Source organism: Passer montanus, unplaced genomic scaffold (assembly GCF_014805655.1).
Source record: "Passer montanus isolate IOZ18808 unplaced genomic scaffold, ASM1480565v1 scaffold7, whole genome shotgun sequence".
Classification (NCBI taxonomy): Eukaryota; Metazoa; Chordata; class Aves; order Passeriformes; family Passeridae; genus Passer; species Passer montanus.
In genome coordinates, this window is record NW_024372147.1 from 14,668,519 (window position 1) to 14,696,417 (window position 27,899).

Consider the following 27,899-nt stretch of genomic DNA (forward strand, 5'->3'; position numbering starts at 1 on the left):
ACCTAAATGGATTCACCTCACTGACCACCAGGCTGCTGCTAATTTCAGTCACATTATCTTGGTCCTGCCACTGCTACAGCATTTACAAATGGCCCATCTTGATCTTCCTTCCCTAGCTCCCTGTCTACTCACGCAGTTGCTCTTTGCAGTCAGAAGTGTCTCATCTCAGCTACCAAAGGCAGCTTCTTCCTCCTTCCACTGCCTCTACCTGGCAAGAAAGCATCTTCTTCCATTTCCACCAGCTAAAGTGGCTCACCACTGAAGCAGATGTGTCACATCTGGGCTCAGCCTGTCTCTAGCTTGCCTAACAAGTTCCCAAGTGTGTGGAGTAAGGCAAGTGTTTGCAGGGGACTACTACAGGCCCCTGAAAGAGAGCCTGTCTAGTAGTGCCAAGCCTGTGGCTTCAATCCGTGTATGGGCCATTCACTGGACAGGTGCACCCGATGATTCTTACGGGTTCCTTTCAATTCAGAATATTCTGTGAAATGGGAGACATGGCACTAGGATCCTGAGGGGGGCTGCTCGCCTGTCTCACCTTGAAACACCGCGGGTGTTTCAGGGGCACGCTCAACTCTGGCCACGTAAACCCGACTCCAGAGCTGCGTGCCACAGCGGTGCCCTGCGAGCGGCACCGACACAGGCCCGGCCGGGCGATCCCGCAGCCCGGCAGCGCTCCGGGGTCGCGCCGCGTCTCCCCGCAGCCGCCGCCATTCCCGTGTTTTCATTCTTGTCCAGTGTGTGTGAGAATTGTCCGGGCTCTCAGTGTCCTGTCTTCTCCCTGGAGAGCACACCGCTCCCCACACTGCTTCCGCACCGCGACCCCTACGCCATCCCTGAGGGAGGATGGAATGTCTCTGAAGGGCTTCTGCAGTTGCTCTGGCGTGCCGTACTCTGGTGGCTGATGCTGGCGTACAGCTGGGACGGCACGGGTGAGGAGGTTCAGGGGCTGCTCCGTCAAGGAGAGGTGATGGAGAGGTTGCCCTGCATCTCTCCTTGCTCCGACATGATGCTTGGCAGCTTTTGGGGCATGGGTCATCTTCCTGAAGATCTTACTGTGACTAAGAAGACTAAGTGACTTAGAATAGACTCTGCCTGATGGGCTGGTGCATAAGGAGGGATGTGCCATGGAATGCTGCTTTTCCTAAATGGAGTAGAGCTGAATTGCTTGTCTGTTAAATTGTCTGACTTAATGCCCCAGGCTAGCCTCAGAAAACTGGGATAGGATGGCTTTAGGTAGCTTTTGGAGCCCTGCATTTCCCTGATAGTCACCATGGCCTGTCCTCTGGTCAAAGATCTGTAAATCTTTTTGTCTTGTGCCTTTTGCTGCTTTGAGATAAATCATCCCCCTGGGATAGACCTTCCTGTGAATTTCCAGAAACTGGTCTGTCATGTGTTACCTGTTTGAAAGACCTCAGCTCTGGTGTTAACAGTTATTGGTCTGCTTTCTCCCTGGACTTCCTGCAGGTTCTCCAGAATATAGGAGCTGATTTGCCACAGCTCTTGTGTGCTACTAGTGTGTCATGTAAAAAGCATCCTACCAACAAGTATGGGACCCTTCAGAGCTCATTTTTGAATCTAGGTGCTGTCCTAGTCGCCTGCATGGCTCCAGTGAGTGGGTTACCAAGCTTTGCTTTGCAAGCTCCTTGCTGTTTGAACAGACTTTTGGGGTCCTCCTGTCCAACTGTGGTGTCAGTATTCTTCCTGGTGAAGTGAGTGAGGGACATTTGTGGACCATCTTTTACTGTAGCTGCTTTTTTCTTGTAGCCCACAGGGACACAAATTGGCAGCTTTGCAGAATGCAGCTCCCTCTGGCACAATCAGAATCCCTGATTTGTGCTGATTTGTAGTAAGAAAGATCTTGGTGCACATATCTCTGCAGAGTGCGGGATTCATCCCACTTTCTGGAATTTCCTACTGCAGCTGCTTTCCAGTACTTCTCCAGGTGGCTCCTGCCCCACCTGCAATGGTCATAAATAACAGCACAGCATTACTCTTCCTATACTGTAAACTGAAAAAAATAATTTTGTTGACCCCTATGGGCAGAGTTCTTGTGGCATCCACTCCCAGCTTAGAAATCTTTATACACACTGTCTAAATCTTGAAATATTTTATGATATCTAAGTTATATGTTCTGTGAGATAAGAGCACTGTCAGGTACTAATTGGTGACTACATACATAAGAGACCAAATTGCATGTATTTGGCATCTCAGAACTTGTTATTGCTTGTAGTTTTGTTTCTTAAAAGCAGAAAACTGAAAGTGTGTCCTGTTGGGCATTTCCCACTAGCTCTTCAAATAAGTAGTTAAAAATACCGTGGGGAGGGAAGATTGTTAGAATGAAGGTTGCACATTACAATTTAGTTTAACCAGCTGTAGTCATGGATGAGTGTCTCTGAATGCCAAGTTAAGAGTCCACTCCAAAATCCAAAAACTTGGATTTAATGAAGAAGATGGTGTGGGTATAGAAGCAGCTATGAACAAAGAAGGAAATTCAGACATGGGGAGCCATTAGTGTTTTGATGTGGAAGTTAAACTGAATGAAGTTGAGAGCATTTTTCCTTACAAGTAGCTTGACCAATAAAGAGTCATGGTTTAATTTGAAACCTAGGGGAAAAAATAAAATACCACCAAAATAATAGCTCAGTGGCAATGGCATCTTCCCAGTGGTGGTTCAAAACTTGGAAGCTAAGGTGAAAAAATGGAAAAATTAAAGTTCTTGAAAGGATGGCTTATAAATTCCAATGGCATTTCCATTGTGGACTACAACTGGCAGAGTATATAGTTTTTGTAATAACAGAGACTAGACCTGAACCTTCTGCGTGGAATTGTGTGCTTTTGCAAGCTACAAGAAGGGGAAGGATAAAACAGAGGGGCAGCAGTGTTTTCATTCTTACAATGCTTTTCTTTAATTCTCTTCCTGAATTCATAACGTCTGCATGAAGCTATCAAATTTCATAAGATTAAGGGGAGTAAATTCATAGTCCTGGTGTTTGCAGTGGAAATCTTGGAAAATATAAATTCTGAAGGCTCAGGAAGTATTTTTTTCAGTGGAGCTGTCCGTAATGTGAAAGTTGTAATATGAGTGTTACACAGAAAAATTACAAGAAATTGTGAAGTTATTTCCTGTTCTAGATACCTGGCATAGGCCTGACTTACAAAAAGGTAAAGCACTATATCATTTAAGTTGAGTTTATAACCAGACTCTTTTATAAGCTATGTTTCCAATTCCCTCTTCCTGTCATACTTAACAGCTTCTGCACTACTGGGCTATGTTATAATGGTTTCTGAGATGTTATTTCCATGTCTGCTTTCAGACTTGAGTTTAATATGAAGGGAAAATTCCTTTACATCAATAATGCCTGTGGAGATATGAGATCTAGTGGCAGTATTTCAAGCAGATAGACAATAAAATACTTGCCTCTTTGTTAAAATACTTTTTATTGAAACACAGGAAATAAACGTAATCTTGCTTTGAGTTTTCTGATAAAATTTCATGGTAGTGTAAATGAAAATTAGTCCTCCATTGGATTTTCCAGCATAAAATCTATTGCTTTCATCCTCAAAGCCACAAGACTGTTCTGATTATTCCTTCTTTGTGGCCTGAGAGAATGAAGAAAATGTGTCCATATTTAATTTCTAATGTGTGTTTTAGCTTAATCTCCTAACAGCAAGATTGGTGGAAGAGAAGCAGGCACTGTGATGGAGTAAGGAGGACAAGTCTCTAGACTTTTCTTTTTGCCTTCACATTATTTCATTTTGTTTTGATTTGCTTGTATTTAAGACTATGTTTTCTTCCCTAGTGGGAACTGCAGAGAAAGGATTCAGAGTTCTCTGTAGAGTGTTGGTGTTATAATAGTTATTGTACCTCTGCAGAAAGGTATCTCAATATGGTTGTGTCTGAAACCAGGCTTTGCTGGGATTTATTTATGTATATGTGTTTGTGTGTGTGTTTCAGAGATGTTTTACTCAGCTATGTACATTTAGTAAGTCAGAAAACCTGAGCCAGCTCAGATAATTTGTAAGAATGGGGCATATACAGTTATCAGAAAGAATTTTATTAACTTAGCAAAGACTGCTGAAATCGAAGAGGTGACCATTCAATCTGTGTTTTTCTGCCCAGAAGTAGAGCCTTCAGACTGACTTCAGCTCATGCAGTAGTGAAAGTGTAATGGGCTAAACATCTTCAGTTTGAAATCAATCAGGAATTGTTAAATTTTTTTAGGGTTTTTTTCTTGTTTGTTTTAGGGTTGGTTTTTGGGGTTTTTTTTTCATGACATGCTGTCCTATCTTTAGTGCTCTTTATTACTTTTTTTTTTTCCCAGAGTGAATCTACTCTTCTACCAAGGGACCCTCAATTAGCAGTTTTTCAAACTGTAGAGGGTTCTCAGCAGACTGAGTTCAAAACACTGAAGAAGCACTTAGCAGTCACAGGTTACAAGTTAACTGCGCACAGTAATGGGAATGCATTAAGGGGTGGTCCCTCAGTTTTGCTGTTGAAGATGGCCAGCTAATAGACTTGGTTGCTTCCTGCAGTGGCTACCTTGCTGTGTTTCCTTGCCTCTCAGACCTTGTGCTTCTTGAGCCTTTCACCTGTGTGATGCACTCTACATTCACCTGTGCTCTTGGGGGGGCTGGTTTGATGTTCAGCAGTAGAACATGTAATAATTTCATCATTCATGTATCTGCTCAGCCAGTTCTTTAACTGGATTCTACACTTAAAAGTGGCTGAGTAGTGACTCAGATTACCTTGCATTGCAGGTAAATAATTATGTGTTTGAGTCACTAGTGGGTTCTATGGTTGTGTTTTGTTTTCATCCCAGTGGGCAGTACAGTTACTGGCAAATGACACAAACCTTGTTTTGGCTGGCACATGTTCAACAGATTGCTTCCAGAAATCACATAGTACCTTGTTTTTCTTGTGGAATAAGTGTTCAAGAGGCATCCGTAGTAAGGATCCAATCTGATTTGATGTTTTATGTTCAAGTCATCTGAATTAGTTGCAGGACAGTAGAAACTGATAGAGAAAAGGCTGAAGGTAACTAGCAAACAGCTGTAACAGCAGTAACTAAGCTGGTTCCCTGTTTCCATCCATGACCATCTCCACCAGTCCTTACATATCTGTCCTTATATATCCAAGACATAGGTGAAATTCTCTGTCATGGGCAACTGCTGCTGAGGGGAAGAGGGCGATGTCAGAACACTGCAGCCTAAGCATGCCTAAGTACTTCCTACACTTGGTAGGGAACAGCTTTCTCGTGCTCTATCCATGAGACTTGTTATTTTCCATAGTCTGAACTTCCCCTGTATTTCATGTTGGCATTTGATGGATGTTAGCCAAGATTTCCATGGTTGCTAGTTACCATCTGGTGGCTAGTGTCCATCTGTAGGCCAGAGTGTCAAAGTAGCAGAAGTTTCCTTGTAGGTAACAGCAGAGTTTGGTGGTTTTTTGTACTAGAGCTCACTGACTGGAACGCTCTCCTAACTTTCAGTCAGGCTTTCCTTGCCACAGTAAATCCTCATCCAGCTGATTGGTTATCCATATGACCATATGGGTGGTTATTGGCCTCAAAACTGTTTTGTTTTCTTCTATTTTACTTCTGAATCTAGAGTCTGGTGGGCTCAGAAGTCTTCTGGGAGTCATCTTCATTAATTTATTTTTAAAGATCATTTGAGCAAAGACAAAGTTCTCAGAAGTAGGGGGAGTTGAAAGGAAATGTAGGAGCACTATGCTTATTAACTCTAGCTATGAAATCAGTGAGACTTGAACTGGTCTTTTGGTTTTTTATTTTCTTTTTTTTTGTTTTGTTATTTCAGAACAGAACCAAAAATCATCTCAGTATTTGCTTTTGTAGCAGCGTAGGACAGGAAGCTCGTTTAAAGAGAGAAGCAGAAAGGTCTTTGCTGCCTGTGGAAAGAGAAGCAAGATTTATATGCTTTGAGGAGGTATATAATAGAAGATTTACTTGGTTAAGAAGTCCAGTAGTCATTGCTCATTTGCATTAACATACTATCCCACAAGCTGTCACTTCCTGCAGTTCTGCACAGAAATTTCCTGTAGCATTCTCTTTTCACAGGGAAAGCTAACCTGTTCTTGTTCCAAATATTCAACCTTTCAAAATAAGGTCCCATTAATCATAAGACTGTTTCTCTAAAGAAACCATTAATTTAGCTGTGCAACATCAGTTACAGTATGTTTAACTTGAACTGTAAAGCAAGTCTGTCTTTCAATTGACATGTAACATCAGCAAACTTGAGTAGGTCCTGTAATCCACAGTGGAGGTACTGCAAAACAGAAACTACAGGCTGAATAATTTGAAGTTGAAAGTAAGGAATATAATGTAGCTAATCTTGCTGGGTTGTTTTCTTCTTTCCTGTTCACAGATCTACTGTAGCTTGCTGCCATTTAATTCTAACAACTCATCTGCTTGAGGAGATACTGTTGTAATGTATCCAGTGGCTGTTCCTGCACCAGGAGGTGAAGGAAGTAGTGGACAACATGGGAAACTTATTTTTTTCCTTTTTATTTTTGGAGCTGTGTTGCTGTGTGCTGGATTCCTTCTTTCAGTCTTTATTCTCCAGTCATGTCCATCTGGAAGCTTCAATGACTGTAATGATGTCCTTAAGGCTGCTGGGCCAGTGCTGGCTGTAACTGGACTGGTTTGTGTTTTACTGGCACGATCAAGGGCCAGGATGTATATAAGACAAAGACAATTGCAAAATGAGCAGGTGTACAGCCTTGTTTTTTGTCGTGGGAACTGTCAGTTTGCCCAGTTTCTCATATTTGGATTCCTGTTTTTAACTAGTGGAATGTTAATTAGCATCCTGGGCATTTGGGTTCCTGGTTGCAGCCCTGGCTGGCATACAGTACAGCTCAACCACACTGGCACTTCTGACATAGACCTCCAGGGCTGTGGATTCCTGTCACTTCAAATCTTGGGACCTTTGATTGTGCTCACTGGGTTGTGTTTCTTCGTGATAGCTCATGTCAAAAAAAAGCAAAACTTAAATCTCAACCAAGAATCCTGTGAAAGTGAAGAACATCCTCAGAGCCCTGAATCTTTTCAGGTGACAGTAGGTGAGTAAAAAGCGTTGGAACTTTACACTGGGAATTAGTGGAGGTTTTTTTCCACTAATAATTTATATCTGGGTATTACTTATTTATTATTATGACTTACTTAGTATGAGATCTAAGCATGTCAGTTCTGCCATGTCAGGACAGCCGAAATAGAATAATGTTAGTTTGTCTCGTATGCTTTCTGTATGGTCAGTTCAGTTACCTTTCTCAAAAAGGCAGAAAATCTCTTTGGCATAAAAGGTAAGGTCTGACTGTGTAAAGCAACATAACCAACATAGAAACAAATGAGTCTAACCCCAGTTCTGTTCTCAAACTGTGTAATTGGCACCGCAGATCAGACTTCTGTGACTATATTTAAGATCTATTTTAGCCTTGAGCTCTGACCCCTTAAACAGAAGATTCTGATTCATAACCAATATACTGTATTTTTTTAAATTGTGGCCACATCCTGAGTTGGTAAGAGATATAATTAAGGGTTTTAAACTCTTCAGTTACAGAGTGGAAATTGGTAGATCTTTTGCTGTACGATATATTGATGTAGTGATCTGTGTATCAATACTTGTGGTTAGTGTGCTTGAACTACAAGAAACTTAGTAGGGAAACTGTCACAGTGCACAAAATCAATTCTCAGAGGCATTAATGACTTCTGTTACAGCACTGCAGTACTTATGGAGAAACTTAGTTTCCCTCCCAAAAATAAAATAAGTAATTCTAAATACTTCCATATCCTTAAAACATCTCAACAGTAACTATGTGCTTTGCACTTCAGCTTCTTGTAGACAGCCAACCGTATTTGTGTTTCTTAGCTAGATAAACACTTCCCCCTTGTCAGCTGTATTGTCTAAATTAAATCCTTCATGTATAAATATGCTACATCTTTATTTTGGGATTATTTAGGTTTTGAATGTACCTCCAATCTCCTCCAACAGTCTAGCATGTATCAATTCTAGGGGTATCATTTATCTTAAAAGCTAGGCAAGTTATAGGATGTTGTTAACATAAACAGAGGTGCTCAGTTCTTCAGAGGTAATGGGTGTTCTTTCCCCTAGGTGATACTGTGATGGTATTCCCACCCCCACCACCTCCTTATTTTGCTGACCCGATGTCACCAACTGTGACTCATTGTCTTATGTCAAGGGTTTTGCCTACAAGTGAAAATCCACCACCATACCACTCTATCTTCAGTGATGGGTAAGACTGTTCATCTCTGACTTTAGAAATCTGAGCTGTTTCTTTAGGTATCCCTGTTCTTATATAATCACTGTGTATTAACTACTAAGCATGACAAAGTTTTCTCGTGCATAACTCAACTTACTTCAGATACTTTACTTGAATTGGCATTAAAATACAGTTGTATACTACGGGAACTACGAACAGCCGAGTGTCCTTTATGAGGATTAAATTATTATTATTATTATTATGACTAGAAAGAACTTCTGAAGTTCTTAAATCAATGCCCCATGGTAGATTTCTTCCATAGATTGACCAAGAGAGGATGCCACTGGCAGCAGTGTGGTAGTGACATGATATACATATTGCCAGATTTTAGGAGCCTCTGTTGAAACAGAGCTGCAAGTATTTTATGACACCTACCCACAGACCCTGGGAACATTGGCAGATAAAGTAATGTGTTCAGTTCTCCCATGTCCCTTATCTCTGCCTTGAGGTAGTGGGACCCGGGGTGCTGGTCGACCTCGTTCCTGCTGTGCCCATGTGTTGAGATTAAAGGATTCCTTGCTATCACAGAAGGCTCCAGCATGCTGATAAGGGAGCCTGCAAAGCCAGTTTTATTTCAAGATGTTGTACCTTACCCTTTCAGGCATGGATCCTTACATATATGGATTGTAACAGAATTGCCTGATATTGACACCACCAGAATCAGGGAGCAGGAGCTGCCAGCTTACCAAAGACTTGCCTGTGCCACAGGAACTTGCAGGGATATTTGTCCCCTGTGGCTTACCACCAGTACGCTGCTAACCTGAAGGTCAAAGACTAGAAGTTAGAGCTAGGTGTCACATGTCTAAAGTCCCTAACTTATTTTCAGGCCTTTAATGATTCAAAAATTACTTGATTTAATATCTTTGGAATGGCCCTACATCAGCCTGGGTTTGAGCTGTGAGTCAGAAAGTTATGTGGGACTATCATTTTACGACTTTAAGTCACAAGACTGTGCATGCAACATGGTGTCACTGGAAACTGGGAAGTAAACTCTGACCAATTTGTTAGGTTACAAAGCTGGCATTAGATTATTAGCAGTGCTAGAGGCATGGGTAATTCTCTACACAGCATGTATGCTCAGTAACATGACAGACCTGAAACTAATAATATTCAAACTAAACTAATGTTCCTGAAACTAATACATTTTCATCACATTTCCTGAATGCATATATATATATATGCGCTAATTATTTCCATGGACTTGTTTGGATATGGTTCCAGGTGTTCTGATAAATCATTTCTCCATGACAGTGTCTCAAATCAGTCACCATAATGTACTTCTCTTACTATTGTTTGTTCTGACAGACAATCCTTTTTCTCAAAACTAAGATATCAGCTATTATGTATTAATTACTGATAAAAGGAAGCATTAACTGGAACAAGACATTAGTCAGAGATGCAGGGAATTAACACAAGACTACAATAGTCTCTGTATTTGTACTAAGTACTGTATTATCAGTTTCTCTGGGTCTGGATTGAAGGCATTGAAACAGTAGTTCATGTTCGGACTCAAGTGTTTATTATTTCTTATCAGAAAAACAGTCTAACAACCATGAGTTCAGCAGCTTTTCATTAGAAGGCACAAAATGGCTAACGATTTCTTGTTACGAGGTCTTTTGAGACTAAACTATCTAATTAAGAACTGACATCTAGATTATTTTCCATTTTAACCCAATAACTGGTCCTTAAGGGCCCGCAATGCAGACTTTTCTGCCCAATTACAGAGTGCCACCCAAACCCAAGAAGAAAGAAATATGAAGAAGAAACCCAGGACAACACCCTGTGCTCTCCATCTTGCTTTCATCCACAACATACTAAAAATCCCAAAACCTAAACTTCTCACCAAGTGATACACCTACACTAGTCTCTATAATCTATTTCACGCTTTTGTGGATTCTAGTCTGTCTTGAATTCTAGGAAAACTTTCTCCATGAATGAGGGTCAAAGGCAGTGCTCCCCTGGATGTCAGGATCCCCCAGAGCAGACAGAAAAATATTCCTGGTGCCCTGGGTTTTCACATTGTATGGGACAAAACTAAGCATAGTATATATTCATATACCATGAATATAGGGATAGTACACTTATTATGCTAAAGTTAAAAGAATTTTCCAACATTTTCCCCTACTGCTATGAAAACCTTTTATGGAAATATAAGTGGTTTGGTAACAGTTGGAAGCACAATCACTACTGTTGGTGATGAGTGTGTGGAAAGTTGTCTGGCAGGAAAGGACTTGGGAATGGTGGTCAACACTACCTAAACATGAGCCATCAGTGTGTCCGGGTGGCCAAGGTAGCCTGTTGCATCCAGGCTTGTATCAACAGTAGTGTGACCAGTGGGACCAGGGCATCTAAATCATCTGTTCAAGGGGAGGGGGATAATAAGTGGCTTGTTCCTGGCAACCTGTGGGATGGGAGACAAAGATTAGAAGAACAAGAAGCTTGCAGGGGTCCTCTGCTTGTGAATCTGGACTGTGCTGGCCACACTGGAACACGCTTGCAGTCTTACGCAGTTGAGGCATGGGCTTCTAAGGTAACAGAAGGCAGGAGGAAAGCACTGGAGAACTATCTCAAACTAAGGGATGTTCCTCTAGGAAGGCAACATCTTAGCTAAGCTGCCTTTACACCAATGCACATAGCATAGGCAACAAACTGAAGCAATTGTAAGCCACTGTGCTGCTGGAAGGCTATGACTTTCTTGCCTTTCCTGAAACTTTATGGGATGAATCCTGTTTCTGGAGTGTGACTTATAATAGCTGCAGGCTGTTCAGAAGAGAAAGGCAAAGTAGAGGCAGAGGGATTGCTCTTTACAGCAAGAGGTGGATTGAATGTGAAGAGCTGTCCCTGAAGAATACCCATGAGCAGGTAGAAAGCTGTGGGTAGGAGTCAGGGACCGAGGCAGCAAGGGGAGCCTTTGGCTGGGGTCTGCTACAGCTGCCAGACCAAGGGCAGCCCATTGACCAAACCTTTGCTCCAGCACAGGAGGCCTTGTGCCTGAGGGTCGTGTCCTGCAGGGGAACTCAGCCACCCCAGCAGCTGCTGGGAAAGTAGCTTGGAGGACTGTGACAATCCAGGAGACTCCTGGAATGTGTGGAGGATAACTTCCTGAGCCAGGTGACAGACAGCCCTGCCAGAGGGAATGTGGTACAGGATGTGTTGGTCACCAATGCAAGTGAGCTAACTGGGACACCAGGACTGGAGGCAGCCTGGGCTGCAGGGGTCATGCACTGCTGCAGTGTGCAGCCCTGAAGGATAGGGGCTGGGTAAGGAGTTCAGCTCTTGAACTTTAGGAAAGAGACTTCCAGTCCTTTGGGAACCTAGTCAGTGGGATCCCCTGACAGACTGCCCACAGGGACAAGGGAGTAGAAGAGAGCTGGCAGATCTTTAAGCAACTCTTCCACAGAGCATGAGAGCTGGCAATCCCCAGGAGCAAGAAATCAGAAGAGGAGGGCAAAAGACCAGCTTGGCTCAGTAGGAGCTTGCTGGTCAAAGTTAAGGGAAAGAAACCAGGACAAGTGACCTAGGAAGAGTTCAGAGATGAAGTACAGTTGTGTAGATAGGCCATGAGGAGTGCCAAGGGAAAACTGGAACTGAACCTGGCAAGGGACACAAAGAATAACAGGAAGAGCTTCTACAGGTACAGTGCATTAACCAGAAATGGAAGGTCAAAGAGAGGATATCCCCTGATTGAACAATACTGGAAAAATGGTGACAGTGGATGAGAAGGCTGAGGTACTCAATAACTTTTTTACCTCTGTCTTGAATGGCAACCTCTCCTCCCATTCAGGATGGACAGCAGGATAGGGACTCAGGGAGCAAAGTCCTTCCCACTGAAAAAGAAGATCAGGTTCATGGCTATCTGAGGAATTGGAATATACGTAAGTCTGTGGGACCCAGTGATCTGCATCCCAGAGTCCTGAGGGAGTTGTCAGTAGATGTCAGTCATATGTAATTGCCAAGCCACTCTGCCTGATATTTGAAAAGTTACTTCAGTCAGGGCAAGACCCAGGTGACTGGGAAAAGGGGAAAACTTTGAATTCACCTTTAAGAAGACTAGAAAGGAAGAATACTGAGAAATACTCACCTGTCAGCCCTACCTCTGCCTGGGAAGATTGTGGAACAGATGCCCCTAGAACTGTGCCACATGTAGGACAGGAAGGTGATTCAGGACAGATGATTCAGACAACACAACTGCATCAAGGGCAGATCTTGCCTGATCAAGCCAGTGGCCTTCTGTGATGGGGTGATGATATCAGTGGACAAGGGAAGGGTTACAGATGTCATTTATCTTTATTTTACTGTAAAGCCTTTGGCACAGTCCCCCACAACATCCTTCTCTCTTGACTGGAGAGAGATGGACTCAGTGGGTGGATTGTTCAGTGGATGAGGAATTGGTTTGACAGTCACATCCAGAGTGTGGTGGTCAGAGACCCAGTGGACTTCAGTGAGAAGTTGTGTCCATCAGGGGTCCGTATTCAGACCAGTGTTATTAAATATCTTATTAATGACATATACAAATGTATTTGCAGATGACACCAAGGTGAGTGGTGTAGTTGTCAGATTTGAAGTATGGGATGCTATCCAGAAGGACCTGGACAGGATGGAGGCCTGGTCTATGGTAATCTATAGTAATTTATGGTAATCTAAATGTGTTTTAGCAAGATCAAGTGCAAGGTGCTGCCCGTGGGTCAGAGCAGCCCTGGCACCAGCACAGGCTGGGGATGGACAGATCACAGCAGCCCTGCCCAGAAGGACCTGGGGGTGCTGGTGGCTGAGAGGCTGGACATGAGCCAGCCATGGGCACTCCCAGCCCAGAGAGCCACACGTGTGCTGGGCTGCATCCAGAGCAGGGTGGGCAGCAGGGCCAGGGAGGGGATTCTGCCCCTCTGCTCTGCTCTGCTGAGACCCCACCTGCAGGGCTGCAGCAGCTCTGGGGCCCAGCACAGGAAGGACGTGGACCTGCTGGAGGGAGTCCAGAAGAGGCCACCAAGGTGACAGAGGTCTGCAGTACCTCTCCTGTGAGGAAAGGCTAGGAGAATGAGGCTTGTTCAGCCTGTGAAAGAGAAGGCTCCAGGGTGAACTAATTGCAGTCTTCCAATGCCTGAAGGGAGCCTACAAGGACTTTTTCCAAGAGCGTGTAGTGACAGGACAAGGGAGATTAGTTTCAAACTGAAAAAAATTTTAGAGTAGATATTAGGAAGAATTTCATTACTGTAAGAGTGGTTAGATACTGGAACAGGTTGTCCAGAGAAGTTGTGGATGTCCCATCTGTAGAAGTGTTTAATGCCAGATTAGATGGGGTTCTGAGCAACCTGGTCTAGTGAAAGATGTCCCTGCCCAAGGCATGGGAGGTTGGAAATAGATGATCTTCCACATCCCTTTTAACCTATAGGCTGTTCTATGATTCTGTGGTTCAGTTTCGGGTCCTTCTTGATGAAAAAGACACTGAGGTTCTGGAGTGTGAAAAAAGAAGATCAGCACAGCTAGTGAAGGATCTGAAGCACAAGTCATGTGAGGAGTTGCTGAGGGAGCTGGAGTTTTTCAGTCTGGAGAAAAGGAGGCTTGATCTTATTGCTCTCTTCAGTTGCTGGAAAGGAGGTTGTGGCAAGCTGGGGATTGGCCTCTTCTGCTAGATAACAAGTTGGCTGGGCAAGAGGAAATAGCCTTAAGCTGTGCCAGGAAAGGTTTATCTTAGCTATTAGGAAGGTGTGGCAGGCACAGGGCCTGCAAGGCCCTGGCGATCAGAAGCCTGAGCTAGGAAATGCCAAGTCAGCATGACTGGGCTTTAGAAGCCCCTCTCTTCTGCCTTTCGGAAGACCCTGTTTATCTCCCTGTAAATCCATAGGTCACTTTCCCCTGACCCCTACTATTGGACAGTTTTCAAAACCCCTGTAGAGTATAAAAACCCCTAATTTTGCCCAGTTCGGCAGAAGAGCTGTCACTGGACCCTTGGCGGAGACCCGAATAAAAGAATCCTGCGGAACCCCAAACAGCGCTTCTCTCTCCCTCTGCTGCCGCGGCACCTAGCAACCTAAAGAACTGGAGATCACAAAAGAGCTGATTATCACTAAGAGCTGCGAATCACTCTAGCTTGCCTAGGCTGCCTGAGCCCCCGCTGAGCTATCCTGGTCGGCGGCATTCTCTGCTGGGCTCCTGCCCTGAGGGTAATGACCCGGCCATAGGAAGGGGTTTTTTTGCAAGAAGGTTTGTAAAGTATTGGAACAGGCTGCTCAGGAGAAGCGGTGGTGTCACCATCCCTGGAAAATCATGTGGACATGGTTTAATGCTTGTGTGGATTTCTTTGTCTTGTGAACATATGTACATAAAGAGACAGTTTGTTGGGATAGTATCTAGTGGAGTGGATAAAACACCTCAGGCTTGGATACAAAACCCAGAATGCCTGACCATGCCTTGTGGTGTTTTCTGATGGGGTGTAGCTGGTGCCCTTCCATGCTTCCCAGTGTCCTCACAGAGACCTGCTGAGCTGATACCACCTCTGGGTGTTTCACTCAGTCCTGCTCTCTCATGCTGGCAGTTAGGGCATCTTGATTAGTGCAAGTTGCTTCCTGAGCACTTTCATGGAAGAGAAGTAATGGCCTTGTTGTTCATAACAGTGCCATGGTTGAAGATCCTAAATACAGGAGGAGGTACACATTTCATATGTTGGTGGCTGCTGGACCAAGGTGATTTGCCTCTTCAATCCATTGCTCTGTGTTTTGTCAGCAAACACTGTGCTGCAGCCTGTGCTGGATGAGAGAGCTGTTAGTAAGCTGAGTCATGGTTTCATCCCAGAATTGCTTGCATTTTTCCTGCAATCTGTTACATAGCACTTCAGCATTTGTCTTGTATTTTCCTTTCCTTTGAAAATCCTTACAGACCAGTAACGGCATTGAAGATGAGGTGACTGTGCTCTGTATTTGTGCTCCTCACTCATTATTTATATGGATACAGATGTATGAGTCAGCTCTGGGACTGAATCATAAGGAGCAAGCAGGTTTTCCTTTCCTTGGGAAGCAGCTGAAGCAATATGCTGAGGGCCATCTCCAGGGTGAGATGAGCAAAGTACCAGAACAATGTGGGTTCAACCAATTGTGATCCATTTATGATGGTTTTTGGATGCAGTTCTAAGTCTAGTAACTGTCTTTCATAAAGGAGGGGGACTGTGTATGCTGTACACTACAAAAAGGAAGATGCATTAGGAACTAGGGATCAGAAGATTTAGTAAGATTGCGAAACAGCACAGCCAAAAGCAGCTAATGCCCATAGGCCAGGCTGTGACTGATGATCTGAAAGGTTAGAAGGGAGCTTGTTTTGCCTTTCCCCTCTGAAATTATAGACTTTTCATATGAAGAGTCATAATGTAGCCCACAGAATGAAATCTTAATGCTTATGCAAGTTCTTTGCTTCAGGGATATTTAGGAAGTGTGTGCATACATGTATGTTTATATAAATCAAGTCAAATTTCACTCACTGTAGATAAATGAATTATGCTAATACATAGTTTTGTGTTTTATAGAGCACAGCTTGCTGATGATGAAAGAACAGTTGCTGCTAGAGACTATGACTCCATATATACAATTTCTGGAAGCAGCTCGCCTTCAGATATTTTACCAGTGCTATACCTTTCTTCTGAATCACCACCAAAATACGAAGAGAAAGCATCAGTAACAGATAATGACTTTTTGCCATCTTCTTTCTTGTCTTTTTCATCTATTTCCTTAGCCACATCTGACACCAGCTTGTAAAGGACTGACAGTTCACTTAATTTTTAATAAAACGTACACAGATTTACAATTTTTGAATTTATTTCCATTTTGTAATAAAAGTAATAATGTTGTCTGTGTCTAATTTTTCATCAGGAAGAATAAACAATTAACTTGGATTTCAAGAAATACTAGAGATGACTGGGCCTCTGCTAAAGTAGTCTGAAGGGAGTTCACTGCAAGAACATTAAACGCTCATCTTGTTCTGTTACAGCTTCAGTTTCTATTTATAGCTGTTCTTTTTATAGTGAAGCCACTAAGTAGAAACCAACTTTTTTTATTATTTTAATTAAATCTGTTTGGAGCTTCAAAGAAAGAAATAATTAGGAAGTGGTTTTATTTCTATTTTTGCATTCCTTTTTTTGGAAAATATTTGTTTGCAAAGTTGTGGCCTTTACAAGTACTCGAGGAGCATTCACATATAGGGATGTTAAGGTTGCTATGAAGATGCCAAAGATGCTTTGAAGAGCTTCAATGGTTACCTCTTGGTCTGCCTGGTAACAAACACTCCATATTTAGGCTATCTCTGGTCCTTATGTAAGTATAATCCCTAGGAAAATCAGTTTTAGCTGCAGTTAAGAGCCCAAAGGCAGCCCTGAGGAGAGATAATAGACTAACAGTTTAACTGTGGTAGCAACTGGCTTCAGGGGGATTATTCTGCTGTTTTATATCATTATTCATGGATTATACAAGGAGTGCTTATTGTGTGAGAGTGAGCACCACAAAGCAATGATGTCTTCGAGGTGCAGACATTACTTATCAGCAGATGCAGGAGAGGCAGTTTCGTGGAAACAAATGTTTTTAACTGATGTAACATTTGAGAGATCCTTCAGAAATACAACCCTCTTAGTTCTTCCATCCTGCTGCAACCCCAGGGTAGTGGTAGTGGCCTGCCTTCAGGGTGGAGCTTTGGAGTTTCTAATTATATTTTGTGGTTGTTTGCACCTGTTCCCAAAGTGAAGGATTAGCTTGTATTAGGTAAAGATAATTAGGAGGAACTGAGTTGCTGCTATCCTTGACATCTTACACTTTGCTCTGAATGCTGTTTGAGAAAAACAGATTGGATTCTGTGCCCAGACAAGCAGCAGGGCTACAGTTTGGGCTTGGTTCACCCTGGTGAATTTGCCAACATTAAAAATTTTTGTAAGAGTGATCTCTGAATTGTTCAGCGGAGTCTCTGAACAGCTGTGTGTCATGGGACCTCAGTTACACCTCCACTCACCATGCTGAATTTCAGAGAACTTGACTGTAACAGGATCCCAGACCATGAATTAAGAACTTAAATTCCCTCCTTTGACAAGGGAAAGGTGATTTCCATGTGTCATCTAGTTGTGAATATGCCTCTCACCTGCTTACTGCTTTAGAGAGATGTTCAGGAGCTCCTGCATTTGCCATTTATTTCCAATTCTGTGTTACTCCCTCAGTTATGCCAGGACAGCCCTTTTTGCAGCCACATAAAAACAAACCAGCCAGTGAGGGAAGTATATTTAGCCAGCAATAGAGCTGAGGGGCTTATGCATGCAGAGTAATGAGCAAACAGGGCACAGAGGGGGATTTAGTATGTAGAAGCTGATTAAACTGGCATGACTCAGCCATTGGAAATGTCTGTATGAAGAAAGGGAATCCACAAAAGCCAGCAGGCATTTTGTCCTCTCTTCTTTCAAACATTTTTTACCTAGTGAGTCTTTCAAGGATGTTTTTCCTTACATGCAATCTGCAATGCAAGCTATAGTTTGCCATCTTTGTGATTATTTTTTTAAGCTTTTGCTCCTACTGTTTGAACAGTGGGGCCCACTGCTGTGTGTGATTTGTGCATACATAGCTTTGCACATGTCTAGGGAGCGTGTTTCTCTCTCAAATTATCCTTCTGCCATACAACAAGAACAGAAGCTGGGGTGTTTTACTGGAAAGATCCCATGCAACAAAGCCCATGTTAGCTTTATCCTGTTGTTCAGAACACTAATTTTCTGAAAAGGCTAAATATCAAAACATGTTTTAGCAAATCTGGAAATATTTTACCATCTTAAAAAAAAAATCAGTTGCATCTGGTGGTAAACTGGAAAAGTATCAACCTTTTCTGCTGTCTTCAATTTGCTCAGTCAGTTGTTGCCAAGATGCACCCAAGAGACCAATCAAGAAGAATATGTTGATTCATCTGAGTTCTCTGTAACAGAAACATAATCTTGTTTTCCTTCAAGGTTATTGTATTTTGATCATCTACTGCAGAGTCTTCTGTGTGGATCACTTTATTTCTAAAAAAGCAGTCTGCACAGAACTACGGTTCAGAAAGCTGCTGACCTGACTTCACACTCGTCATCTGAGTTTCCTGAGAAGGATAGCTGTTACCACTGAAAACAAGGACTGAAAACGGAATTTACATCTCTATGATTTTGAGAAGATGCTTAGGAAAAAGATCAGTTTACAGCTGTGTTAGCATCTTCTGTTTTTGACTTAGAAAATCGTTACTTGAAAACTCAGTGGATGTGCTGGGTGGCTCTCCATAAACTGTTCAGTACTGAGGTAGTTAACATAGCCAGTGCAAAAGTGTTTGCTGGCTGTGGTGTTGAAATCTGTTGCAGCAAGGTCAGAAAATGAGTAAGAGTCTAGCAAGTCTGCCATCACCACTGAAGGCTACCACTGGGTGAACAGCAGTAGAGGGAAGAATTTTTGATGTGGGGAGTAGAAGTGAAATGTCTGTATTAGAAAGGAAGCAACACCTTGTAAAACTATAAAAGTAGCTTAAAATAATACAGAATAGCATTTTTATTGAGGAAGTGAGATACTTTACTGTCCCACTAATGGTGCTATAACCCTCTTTCTACTCTAAAGTTAACTTAAGTGTTTGACATACAAATGCTAGTGAGCAAATCAAGTTGGTTACTGATTCACACTTACTTAAACAGGCAAAGTGGGAGGTAAGGGTTGCTTGCCCTCTCTAAGTGAAGGTCTTTCTTTCTTGCTGCCTGCACTGACACTGCTGTGCTTCTAACTGCAACACTGCAATCCTTTGCATATGAGGGATTCACAAAAATATAAATGAATACATTTCCTCTAGGAAAAGTCCTTCTTCCTACATCAACAGCAGATAAAAAAATGAACAGTTAACTCATCTGGAAAACTGAGATTGCACAGGTCTTTGCAATGTTGCTATGTTTTTGTGATAGCAAGGCTTGCTATCATAAGGGCGTGATTGCACCCACCCCATCTTTACCCTTTGTAGTTTGTGTTGCTGTATTCATTTATCCCTTTTCCATCCTATCTCTTCAGAGTCATGACTTGTAGTGGCAGTATCTCTGCATTCGGCACTGAACATGCCAGACTTCAGTGCTCTATCACACATACATGCATCTCAACAATTAGGCATGGAAAAACCTTCATTTTGGTGTGCCTGCTCAGAAGACAACATTTTCCAGAGCATATAAAGCCACCTTGCTGGTAAATGCAGTTGTGGACAGCTGGCTGAACCTGCTCCTCACAATTTATTTGTACTTTGAGGCTGGCAGTGCAGTAGTTCAGGGGTGAAAGGCCCACTCACAGTGGTTATTCATGTACTGCTCTTACACGTGTAATTCATGTTTTCCATTGAAGACTCCATGTGCAGTTACCTTGCTGTAGGAAAAAGTCCCACTAACTCAAACCACTGACTCCTTAATCTCCCTAAATTATGGACTGATAATTTGTACTCAATGTGCAATACTGTGTGTTGTACAGCTTCTTTTGCATCTTCTAAGTTCCTGCTTATATAACTGGCATGTAAGAAAATAAAACATTCCTGTAAGAGGCTGATAATGTGAACAACTGTGTAAAAATAGGTAACATAAAGAGAAGAAGAAAGGGTTAAGTTATAGCCTGTCAGTGTTCTCTAGGATGACTCTTCAAATAGGTTAGAGAACTGAGGGGGTGCAGAGCACCTGCTTCCAGCAGCAAGCATCTGCAGGGGAATTCAGCACTGGTAATAGAAAATTAGGTGCAGGAACAGAAAGCAAAGCAATGCTTGTGTTCAAGGGTAAGGTCTGAAGAAGATGAGAACAAAACTGTATTGAGACCTGAAAACAGCACTCATTCTAAAAAACCTCACTCCAACCAATTTTCCTTCTTTTCACAAAACTCTTTTGCTTAGGAGTCATATAGGTAAAAGGGATGCATTTAGTAAATTGACATTTTTAAGTGAGTCCCCAGAACACACATTATTTGCAAAGAAATGCACTGGTCTTAAAAAAATCAGTGTGATCCAGTAATCTCTTAACACCTTGACAGCTGCCTGACTGCAGCATTACCACTCTCTGGGCAAATAACTGGAGAAATGTGGGGATGCATAGAGGAAACTGTCTTACAGAGAGGGGACAGTTTACAGGGAAAGGAGTAATTTTAATGTAGATCCTAGCACACCAAATGGAGAGTGTTTTCTATCTTATTTTAAAAGTTCAAGTGGCATGTAGGTTTGAAAGGAAGAGAAGGATCCTGTGTTCTCCAGCTCTACTGTGCGCTTGCTCAACACATGAAGTCATGTCCTAGACCAGAGGAAAGGAGATGGCTGTGGGATGACACAACACCCAACTTGGAAAATTCTGATTCCAGACAGGGTCTAAGTACCACTCTGTGGGATTGAGGAAGTGCTCCAGCATGATCCCATTGCAAATAGCAGTTGCAGAGTTCTTGAATGAATGAAAGGAGCCAGGTGACACTACATCTGTATAAACTATTAGCTAGACAGCTATTATAATATAGTGCTGCCTTTAAAAGGATATTGGAAAGCCTGAAAGATTCAGCAGTGGCAAAGATGATTCATAGTATGGAAAAACCTGACTTGTAAAGAGCAGTAACAGTTCATTCCATTAAGTTTAATAAATGTAAGGTTAAAGGTGATTTTGACTTTGGCTATAATTACCAGTGCAAAGACATTTTTTCTAGTATTTCAGCACAGTCTAGTTTAGTTGTCATCATAAAAAACCACTGCATTGCAAGACTGATCTCTTTGCTCAAGAGGTGCAGAGAATCCTGACCAGTCTTAGTGTTGTGGGAAAGGCTGATCTTGAGTGTATTTGTCAGAAAATTTGTTGACACCCTGGGTAACATAATGGGTGACTTAATAATGCTGCATTTAGAAGCTTCACAGCTTTTTTTAAAGGAATCCAGCACTAATATTTCTCAAGGTCTGTGTGCTAAAAAATGAGAAAGACATCTGCAATTGCATTCAGCATCAGTTCTAAAGGTGCCGAATTTGGGGAATAGCCCTTTCCAGGAAAGAGCTGTCATCACAGAGTGTGATGTGAATGCAGAGTAGACGAAAAGCACTTTTACTGACTTTGAAAAAGCAGTCTAAAAGGTGAATTTTCTATTTCTAGAGCTATTTTTAATCTTACAAATTTCAGGATAAGCTTGCTTCCCCAGAGCTGCTGGTAGCAGGAAATAGCATTATGTGTTCCACTGCCTGAGCAGTTATCAGTGTCCTCTGTGTCGTACCCTGCCATGCTAGTCAAAACAGGCCTAGCAGGCCTAGAGTAGTTGGAGTAGTTGGAGGTATTTCCTCCTTAAGGAATTACACAAAGACATTCTACCAGAACCCTACAACAGCAATTGCTTTAGTCTGAAACTGTTAGGAAACAGAAAATTTCAAAATTCAATAATCTGTCTATTTAATATATGAGATGTGAGTTCAGCAGAAGATAGTTCATTGTGATATGAAGTAGTAGTTCATTGTGACATGAAGAAGTATCCTACATACCTGTGAGTACAGCATAAGATTCCTCACTCTGTCAAGTTTAGCATTACAGGAGATGCTTTCTCTTTCTTGCGGTGATGTGCCATTCAGAGTATTTGGGCATTATTCTCTATAAACCTTAAAACCTACTACAAAAAATGTCCAGAATTAAGGGGAAATTATAGGGTAATTTTACTACTTCAACCAGCTGGAAAGCTTTGGCTGTTTTGAAATAAGGTTTCTCCCACAGCCAACAGTTCTCCCAGGCTTCTCAGTGCTTACCATCACGTTACCACTTACCCTCCTGCTCACCTAGTGGTTGCCCCAGAAAAATGTCAGAAAGTGTACTTTGGTATTTTTTTAAACCATGGACTGCAAAATGAGCTGCAACAGAGGTCCAGGCATGACTATAAATGTCACGCTTCAGAGCATGGAAAAGCATTCCTAGCAAAGGCCATGTGGAATTTTCCTGCAGAAAATTGAGCAGGAAGTGGAGAGCAAGGATCTCTTCACTGTTGACTAAACATATGCTGTCCATATGTTGGATGTATCAGCTAGCTGGGGCCAAGGAAAAGCTGCAATAGCTCCAGCTTGCTTTTTCTGCTATCCAGAATGAGCACAGTATCGTGGGTGCTAAATTAAAGACAAAGGAAACACAAGGAGACAGGCAGTCATGCAGGGGTGAATCCATTTCGGAAGTGATAGTGGTAATTCAAGAAATCTTTAGTGATGGCTTCAGGCTTCAGTTCCCAGACCTTTGTTCTTTCAAGCAAAGTTTATTCTTTCACATGATGGACTCTGTTAACCATACACACACAAAGTTCTTGTATAACTAACCTGGACCTTCGACTTTAAATGCTCTGCCAAGTCCTTTACAAGCCCCCTTTCTCTTGAAGGAGAAGATACATTATACTCAGTAATGGAGCAAAACAACAACAACAATGTAGAAGATTTCTCCTTGAATGTTTTTTCTGTCACTCCTTGTCAGCCAAACAGATCTGATGCCCTGGTGTCAGATGGGGATAAAGCTGGCACCACTCTGCTCTTTTCAGGTGTGTTTTTGGGACTGGTGGGGATCACTTTCACTGTGATGGGATGGATAAAATATGATGGCATTACTCACCTGGAGTGGACTCAGTTACTAGGGCCTATTCTGCTGTCTGTCGGGGTGACTTTTATTCTGATTGCTGTTTGTAAATTTAACATGCTTACATGCAAGCCCTGTAAAGAAAGAGAGGAAAATACGTCGGAACTTGATCAGGCTGCAAGCGGACAGTCCTTTGTCTTCACTGGCATTAACCAGCCTATAACTTTCCATGGTGCCACAGTGGTACAGTACATCCCTCCGCCGTACCCATCCCAGGAAGGCGCTGCTGTGAGTCCCGGCTACCTTCACCCCGTGCTCAGCTGCTGTGGTGCTGCTCCCCCCAGCACCTCGCCAGTCCTCACCTCGGCTTCCTCTCACTTCTGCCCTGCCTACACCCTGGACAACCTGGCTTTTACTGGAGATGAGAACTACACTGCTTATCCTGCAGAGAATTCCAGGAATCAGAGGTACATCTTCTGAAATGCCTTAGTGTGTTTGGACACAGTCTTCTGAATATTTTAAGTACAATGTGTGGTTTCATAAGAAACTACAACTAGTCCAAGACATTATCCTTCTCAGACTTTTTTTTATCTTTGTTAGGAATTTTTCTTGAGTGAGGAAATGTACTTTTCCTGCAAAGTGTTTTTACACAATTTAAATTCATTTATAAATGCCTTTTGATTTTCAGTAAGCTAAACCTCTTATTACTTTTTAAGATATATGTGCTCCTGTTTGTGGAGGTTTTCTTATGTTTATCTTGCCACCTTTAAGTTATTATGTGTATGACACCAAGATTATTTTTTGCCTTTTTTTAATATACCTTTTATATAACTTTTATATATCCTGAGTATTCTTAACAAGCATGCTTGTAATTCCTTAAGTCTGATAATTTAGCATAGCCCTAGTAGTCTGTTAGGCCAGGAGACCAAACATCCTGAAGGCCTTGTGGTAGGAGGCCAGAAAACTCTACAGTGTCTTTGGAAACCAAGGTCCTCTCTAGAACATATCCTGTAAACTAGAGATTCGACTCATCCAGGGGGGAATTCCATGGGGGAATATCACACCATTCATCCAGGCCTTCCATTGGAGCACCCTTGTAAGATATGCTAATTTGTAAGGTCTATAAATTGTATACACCATCTATCATGGGGCTGCATTGCGGTGCATCCCACCTTGGTGCCTTGGGGCACCGTAAGGATTCTTACTAAATACTGAGGTAAAACCCTCAACCCTTAACCCTGTCTGGCTCTCAATTTTTAAGACCAGGAAAAGGCGTCATGTAGAGCCAGAGGCTTCCATTCAAACACAATCACAACACAAGTCAGCACACAAACAGCATTTCTGCAACAATGCAAGAATCAGTCTGGTACCAGATGCTCTCCCTCCTGAATACACCTGGTCACAACATGCTGCTCTCCTGCTGTAACAACTTTCCAGCTCTTCCTCTTTTCCTAGTTTTGAGGCATAAACAATATTGGTCATGTTGCACAGCAGTATTGCACACAAAATATTTTTCCATAGTTCCTTCCTCCAAGGAAAAGTATTCTAATTATAGGAATTACTCATAATTATATCCTTTCTGCAACACAAGTCACTGTTAGTTCATTTATCAAAGTATTTTTGAAAAACTGCTGACTGACCCATTGTCCTCAGCAATATAAGTGACAGGCATAGACAGGGTGGAGACAACATTCACCTCCTGACACTTCTAAACTTCACGAAAAAACACAGCAAAGAGCTGAATCTCAGTAAAACTTCATCTCACAGCATTTTCTGAAGAAGCCGGGGAATACTTTTCCCAGGTAAGGCTGTGAGGCTAAAACACAGAAATTATGTGAATGGTCTGGTAAATTATTTTTGTATATCCTCCTCTTCCTCTTTTCAGGTCAGAAGACAGTTCTGATGAACCAGAAGGACTGCTGGAAGACTATGTCCATAATAACTTGTGTCCTCCACGTTATGAGGAAATATACCCTTTTTCTTCATAAAATCATCATGGACAAGAGACAACGATCCTAAGAGATGCTAGCAAGAATCCCAAAAAATCTTCTTTAAATACTTGTGTGATAAGACATTGTGAGCAAGTTCTTGATATTCATACACAGTATCACTGAAGCTATTTAACTGACCGCTTCCTTTTCCTTGTCAAAATTCTTTAGCCCTTTGCAATGCAGCTTAATAGCAGAGCTGTTAATTATTCAATGGCTAAACTATTAATAGCAAAGCTATTAAACTCAATAATCCAAATCCATATTAGGATTCCCCAACAAGAAGCTTGATTTTCAGACTTGCTGAAACCAGGGTGAACTGTGAATGCACAATATGTTTGTGGAAGATCATGATTGCTCCTGGACATCCAGCATCTTTAGAAAATATTTGATTTTTTCTTGAGGTATTTTCATTCTTGATTGCTTGGGAAACTTCAAAAGTGCTCAAGTGTCTGATCCATGAAAGTGCATTTTATGCCTTAATTTTGTCTGATTCTTTAGAAGAGCTTACTCATTAATAAGTCCAGTCTACAGATTAGACTTTCTCAGGTTACTTTACCTGGACAACCAGTCCTGTTGCACAGCCCAGTCCTGTAGGCATCTTTTTGGAGCATCCTGCTTGAACCAGAGCATCTCAGAACAGAGAAAACAAATAGTGACTTCTGACAACTTTTACACAGATCTCTAAGACATCTTGCATGCATGAAATTCAGTTTCCTTTCTTGCCTGACAGGAGGCAAAGCACAGTCTGCTGCCAGGAGTCCTAATAACTATGAAGTTAATGTCACTAAAGAAAATGGCATCTTTCTGAAGCCTTGACAAAGATGTTTCATCCTGGCACTGTTAAGGACTTTGACAATCACAGCTGCTGCACCCCACTCTGTGGGGGGGCTGTGGTGAAACACCTCTGAGGTCCCTTCTTATTTGAATGTGGGTCTTAGGCACACAACCCAGTCTGCAGGTTGCCCCCAGAGTATTAGGAAACTGTGGGTTGTAGTAAACTTTCTTGTTCAAGTTCAGTTTGGTTCCATGCGTTGAATCCACAAAAATTTGAGATGAGCTCATTTGATTAGAGAATGGTGTTCCTGAACACTGAGACTGTGGGTTTGATCCCCATATGGGCCATTCACTTAAGATTTGGACTTGATGATCCTTGTAGCTTCCTTCTAATTAACAATATTCTGTGATTCTGTGAAATATATTTACAGCTGTATTTAACAAAAGATGAAGTGTATTAGTTCCAAAATTTTGCAATCCAGAACGAAGATCCAAAGAGGCTTTGCTCAGGAACTTTTTAAATCCCAGAGCAATGACAATGCAATGAGTCCCTACATTTTTATTTTGTTTTTCCACATATATTTCAGGTTCTGCTTTTCAATGTGCCTAGAAGTGCAACAAGCCAGTATTTCCCTATGATGATCCCATTAGGTCTGCTCATCTCCCTCAAAGCAAAAGCTGATCTCAGCTCTCACCTGCTGGAGTGGGTACCACACAAAATGCCCTGGAGGGCAGTGGTCACTGTCCGAAGTAACCAAGCGGTGCACTGCTGGTGTGCCTGTGGGTCAGTCTCCTGGCCTGGCACAGCACAGCTAAAAGCAGGCGTCCATTATGGAATGCATCAGCTTTCTCTTACTTGTCAATGCAGCTGTCTTGGCTCTCGTCAGATTTCATCCACCTGTGACTGGTCTCATTCTTGGGAGCTGGAGAATTGGCATTCTCTGATTCTTGGCATTTAGCAGAGACAGTTGCACAGACCTGTTGTACTTCTGTGCAGCAGCCCTAGCAATCAGGAGACATAGCTCTGGATGGAGATGTGCATTCAGAACATTGTCCAACTGCATGGACCTGCAGGTGCATACCTCCCTGTCCTGTGCACTTAGAGGCTGTAAGAAATAAAGCACGGGGGGGGCACAAAACAACCACCGTGCTCCAGAGTAATGGACAAGACACTGACAGGGGTCATATTTGGGACGCAACATTTGAACAGACTCAAAGCTGGATTAGCAACTGCAGCAGCAGCTATTGAACAGTGACTGCAAACTTTGTGTGAGGTTTTTCTCCTTAGAGAAATATGGAACACACTGTTTTTCAGCAGCGGTGGCCTGGTGTTAGCAGGTAGTTGGAGAAGGGGAGGCACGTGTATTTGGAGAAGGGGAGGCACGTGTAGCTGGAGAAGGGGAGGCATGCTGTGTTCAGCATGATCTCTGTGGAACTGAGTGAGAGAACAGAAGACCTAAAAATAAATGCAAGTTTCTGTTATGGAAGTGTCTTGCTCCTTTTCTGGAATTTACACAGAGGTGAATTCATCCTCCCTCCACAGCAGGAAACTGGATGGTCCCAAATCCCCAGTTAGTTCCACATGTACAGAGCCCTGAACTTAGCACATAATTGTGCTGAATCCAGCAGGCACTGCAGTAGCACAGAGGTCAGGCTTGATGGATCCAATTGCAGGAGTAGGGTCAAAATTTCTGCCCAGTTACCCTCCCCCACCACAAGAAAATTCCTTCAGTCAGACACCACATATTTTTTTCCTGCTGCTCTTCCCTCCTCCCTCCCTCCCACCCCCCTCCCCCCCGGCGTAAGTTTCATGAGGTAATTATATCTTTATTTTTATTACATCAAATAATACTGACAGAGTAAATGGAAGAAAACTCAGAAGGGTGCACTGTGGACTCCATATTGATTTTAATGTTTACTTCTAGCTGCACTATATTAATTGTAAAGAATTGGAAGAGTCCTGGGTTTCTCTTTAAAGAGAAGATTAAATAATAAGTTTAAATAGCTATATTGAAATTACCTTGACCCATGAGATGAATTCTGGCTGAATTCTGTGGGAGTCTTTTGAGAAACTCCAGGGTGGTGACAGTTCCTTGCTGTACTGAGTGCTGATCATCAATTTTAAGAACAGAGACATGTTCTATAAAGGCATTTTCCTCCTTCTCGTCCTTCCACCTTCTACTTTCCTCCTTTTTTTCTGTTTTGTCTTTTTAATTAAGGGTTTGGGGGCTTGCTCTCTGTGTGTGTGTGTTTTCTTTGTTTGTTTGGATTTTGGAGGTTTTGGAGGTTTGTT

The 27,899-nt window shown here is 42.4% G+C and overlaps 2 protein-coding genes across 3 annotated transcripts; both read left to right on the top strand.

The window, feature by feature from the left end:
* The first annotated feature begins 758 nt into the window (after positions 1-758).
* TMEM171 (transmembrane protein 171) lies at positions 759-16,082 on the top strand. 2 transcript variants are annotated; one of them, XM_039730041.1, is made up of 4 exons: positions 759-929; positions 6,382-7,075; positions 8,125-8,266; positions 15,807-16,054. In XM_039730041.1, the coding sequence occupies exons 2-4, from the start codon at positions 6,445-6,447 to the stop codon at positions 16,033-16,035; spliced, it is 1,002 nt and encodes a 333-aa protein (XP_039585975.1). In that variant the 5' UTR covers positions 759-929; positions 6,382-6,444; the 3' UTR covers positions 16,036-16,054. The 2 variants fall into 2 exon arrangements, with proteins under 2 accessions (XP_039585975.1, XP_039585974.1); XM_039730040.1 differs by lacking the exon at positions 759-929 and adding an exon at positions 5,813-5,943 and having other exon boundaries at positions 15,807-16,082.
* A 6,525-nt stretch (positions 16,083-22,607) lies between these two features.
* On the top strand, positions 22,608-27,088 carry TMEM174 (transmembrane protein 174). The gene is made up of 2 exons (XM_039730049.1): positions 22,608-23,308; positions 24,727-27,088. The coding sequence occupies exons 1-2, from the start codon at positions 22,674-22,676 to the stop codon at positions 24,827-24,829; spliced, it is 738 nt and encodes a 245-aa protein (XP_039585983.1). The 5' UTR covers positions 22,608-22,673; the 3' UTR covers positions 24,830-27,088.
* The last annotated feature ends 811 nt before the right edge of the window (positions 27,089-27,899 follow it).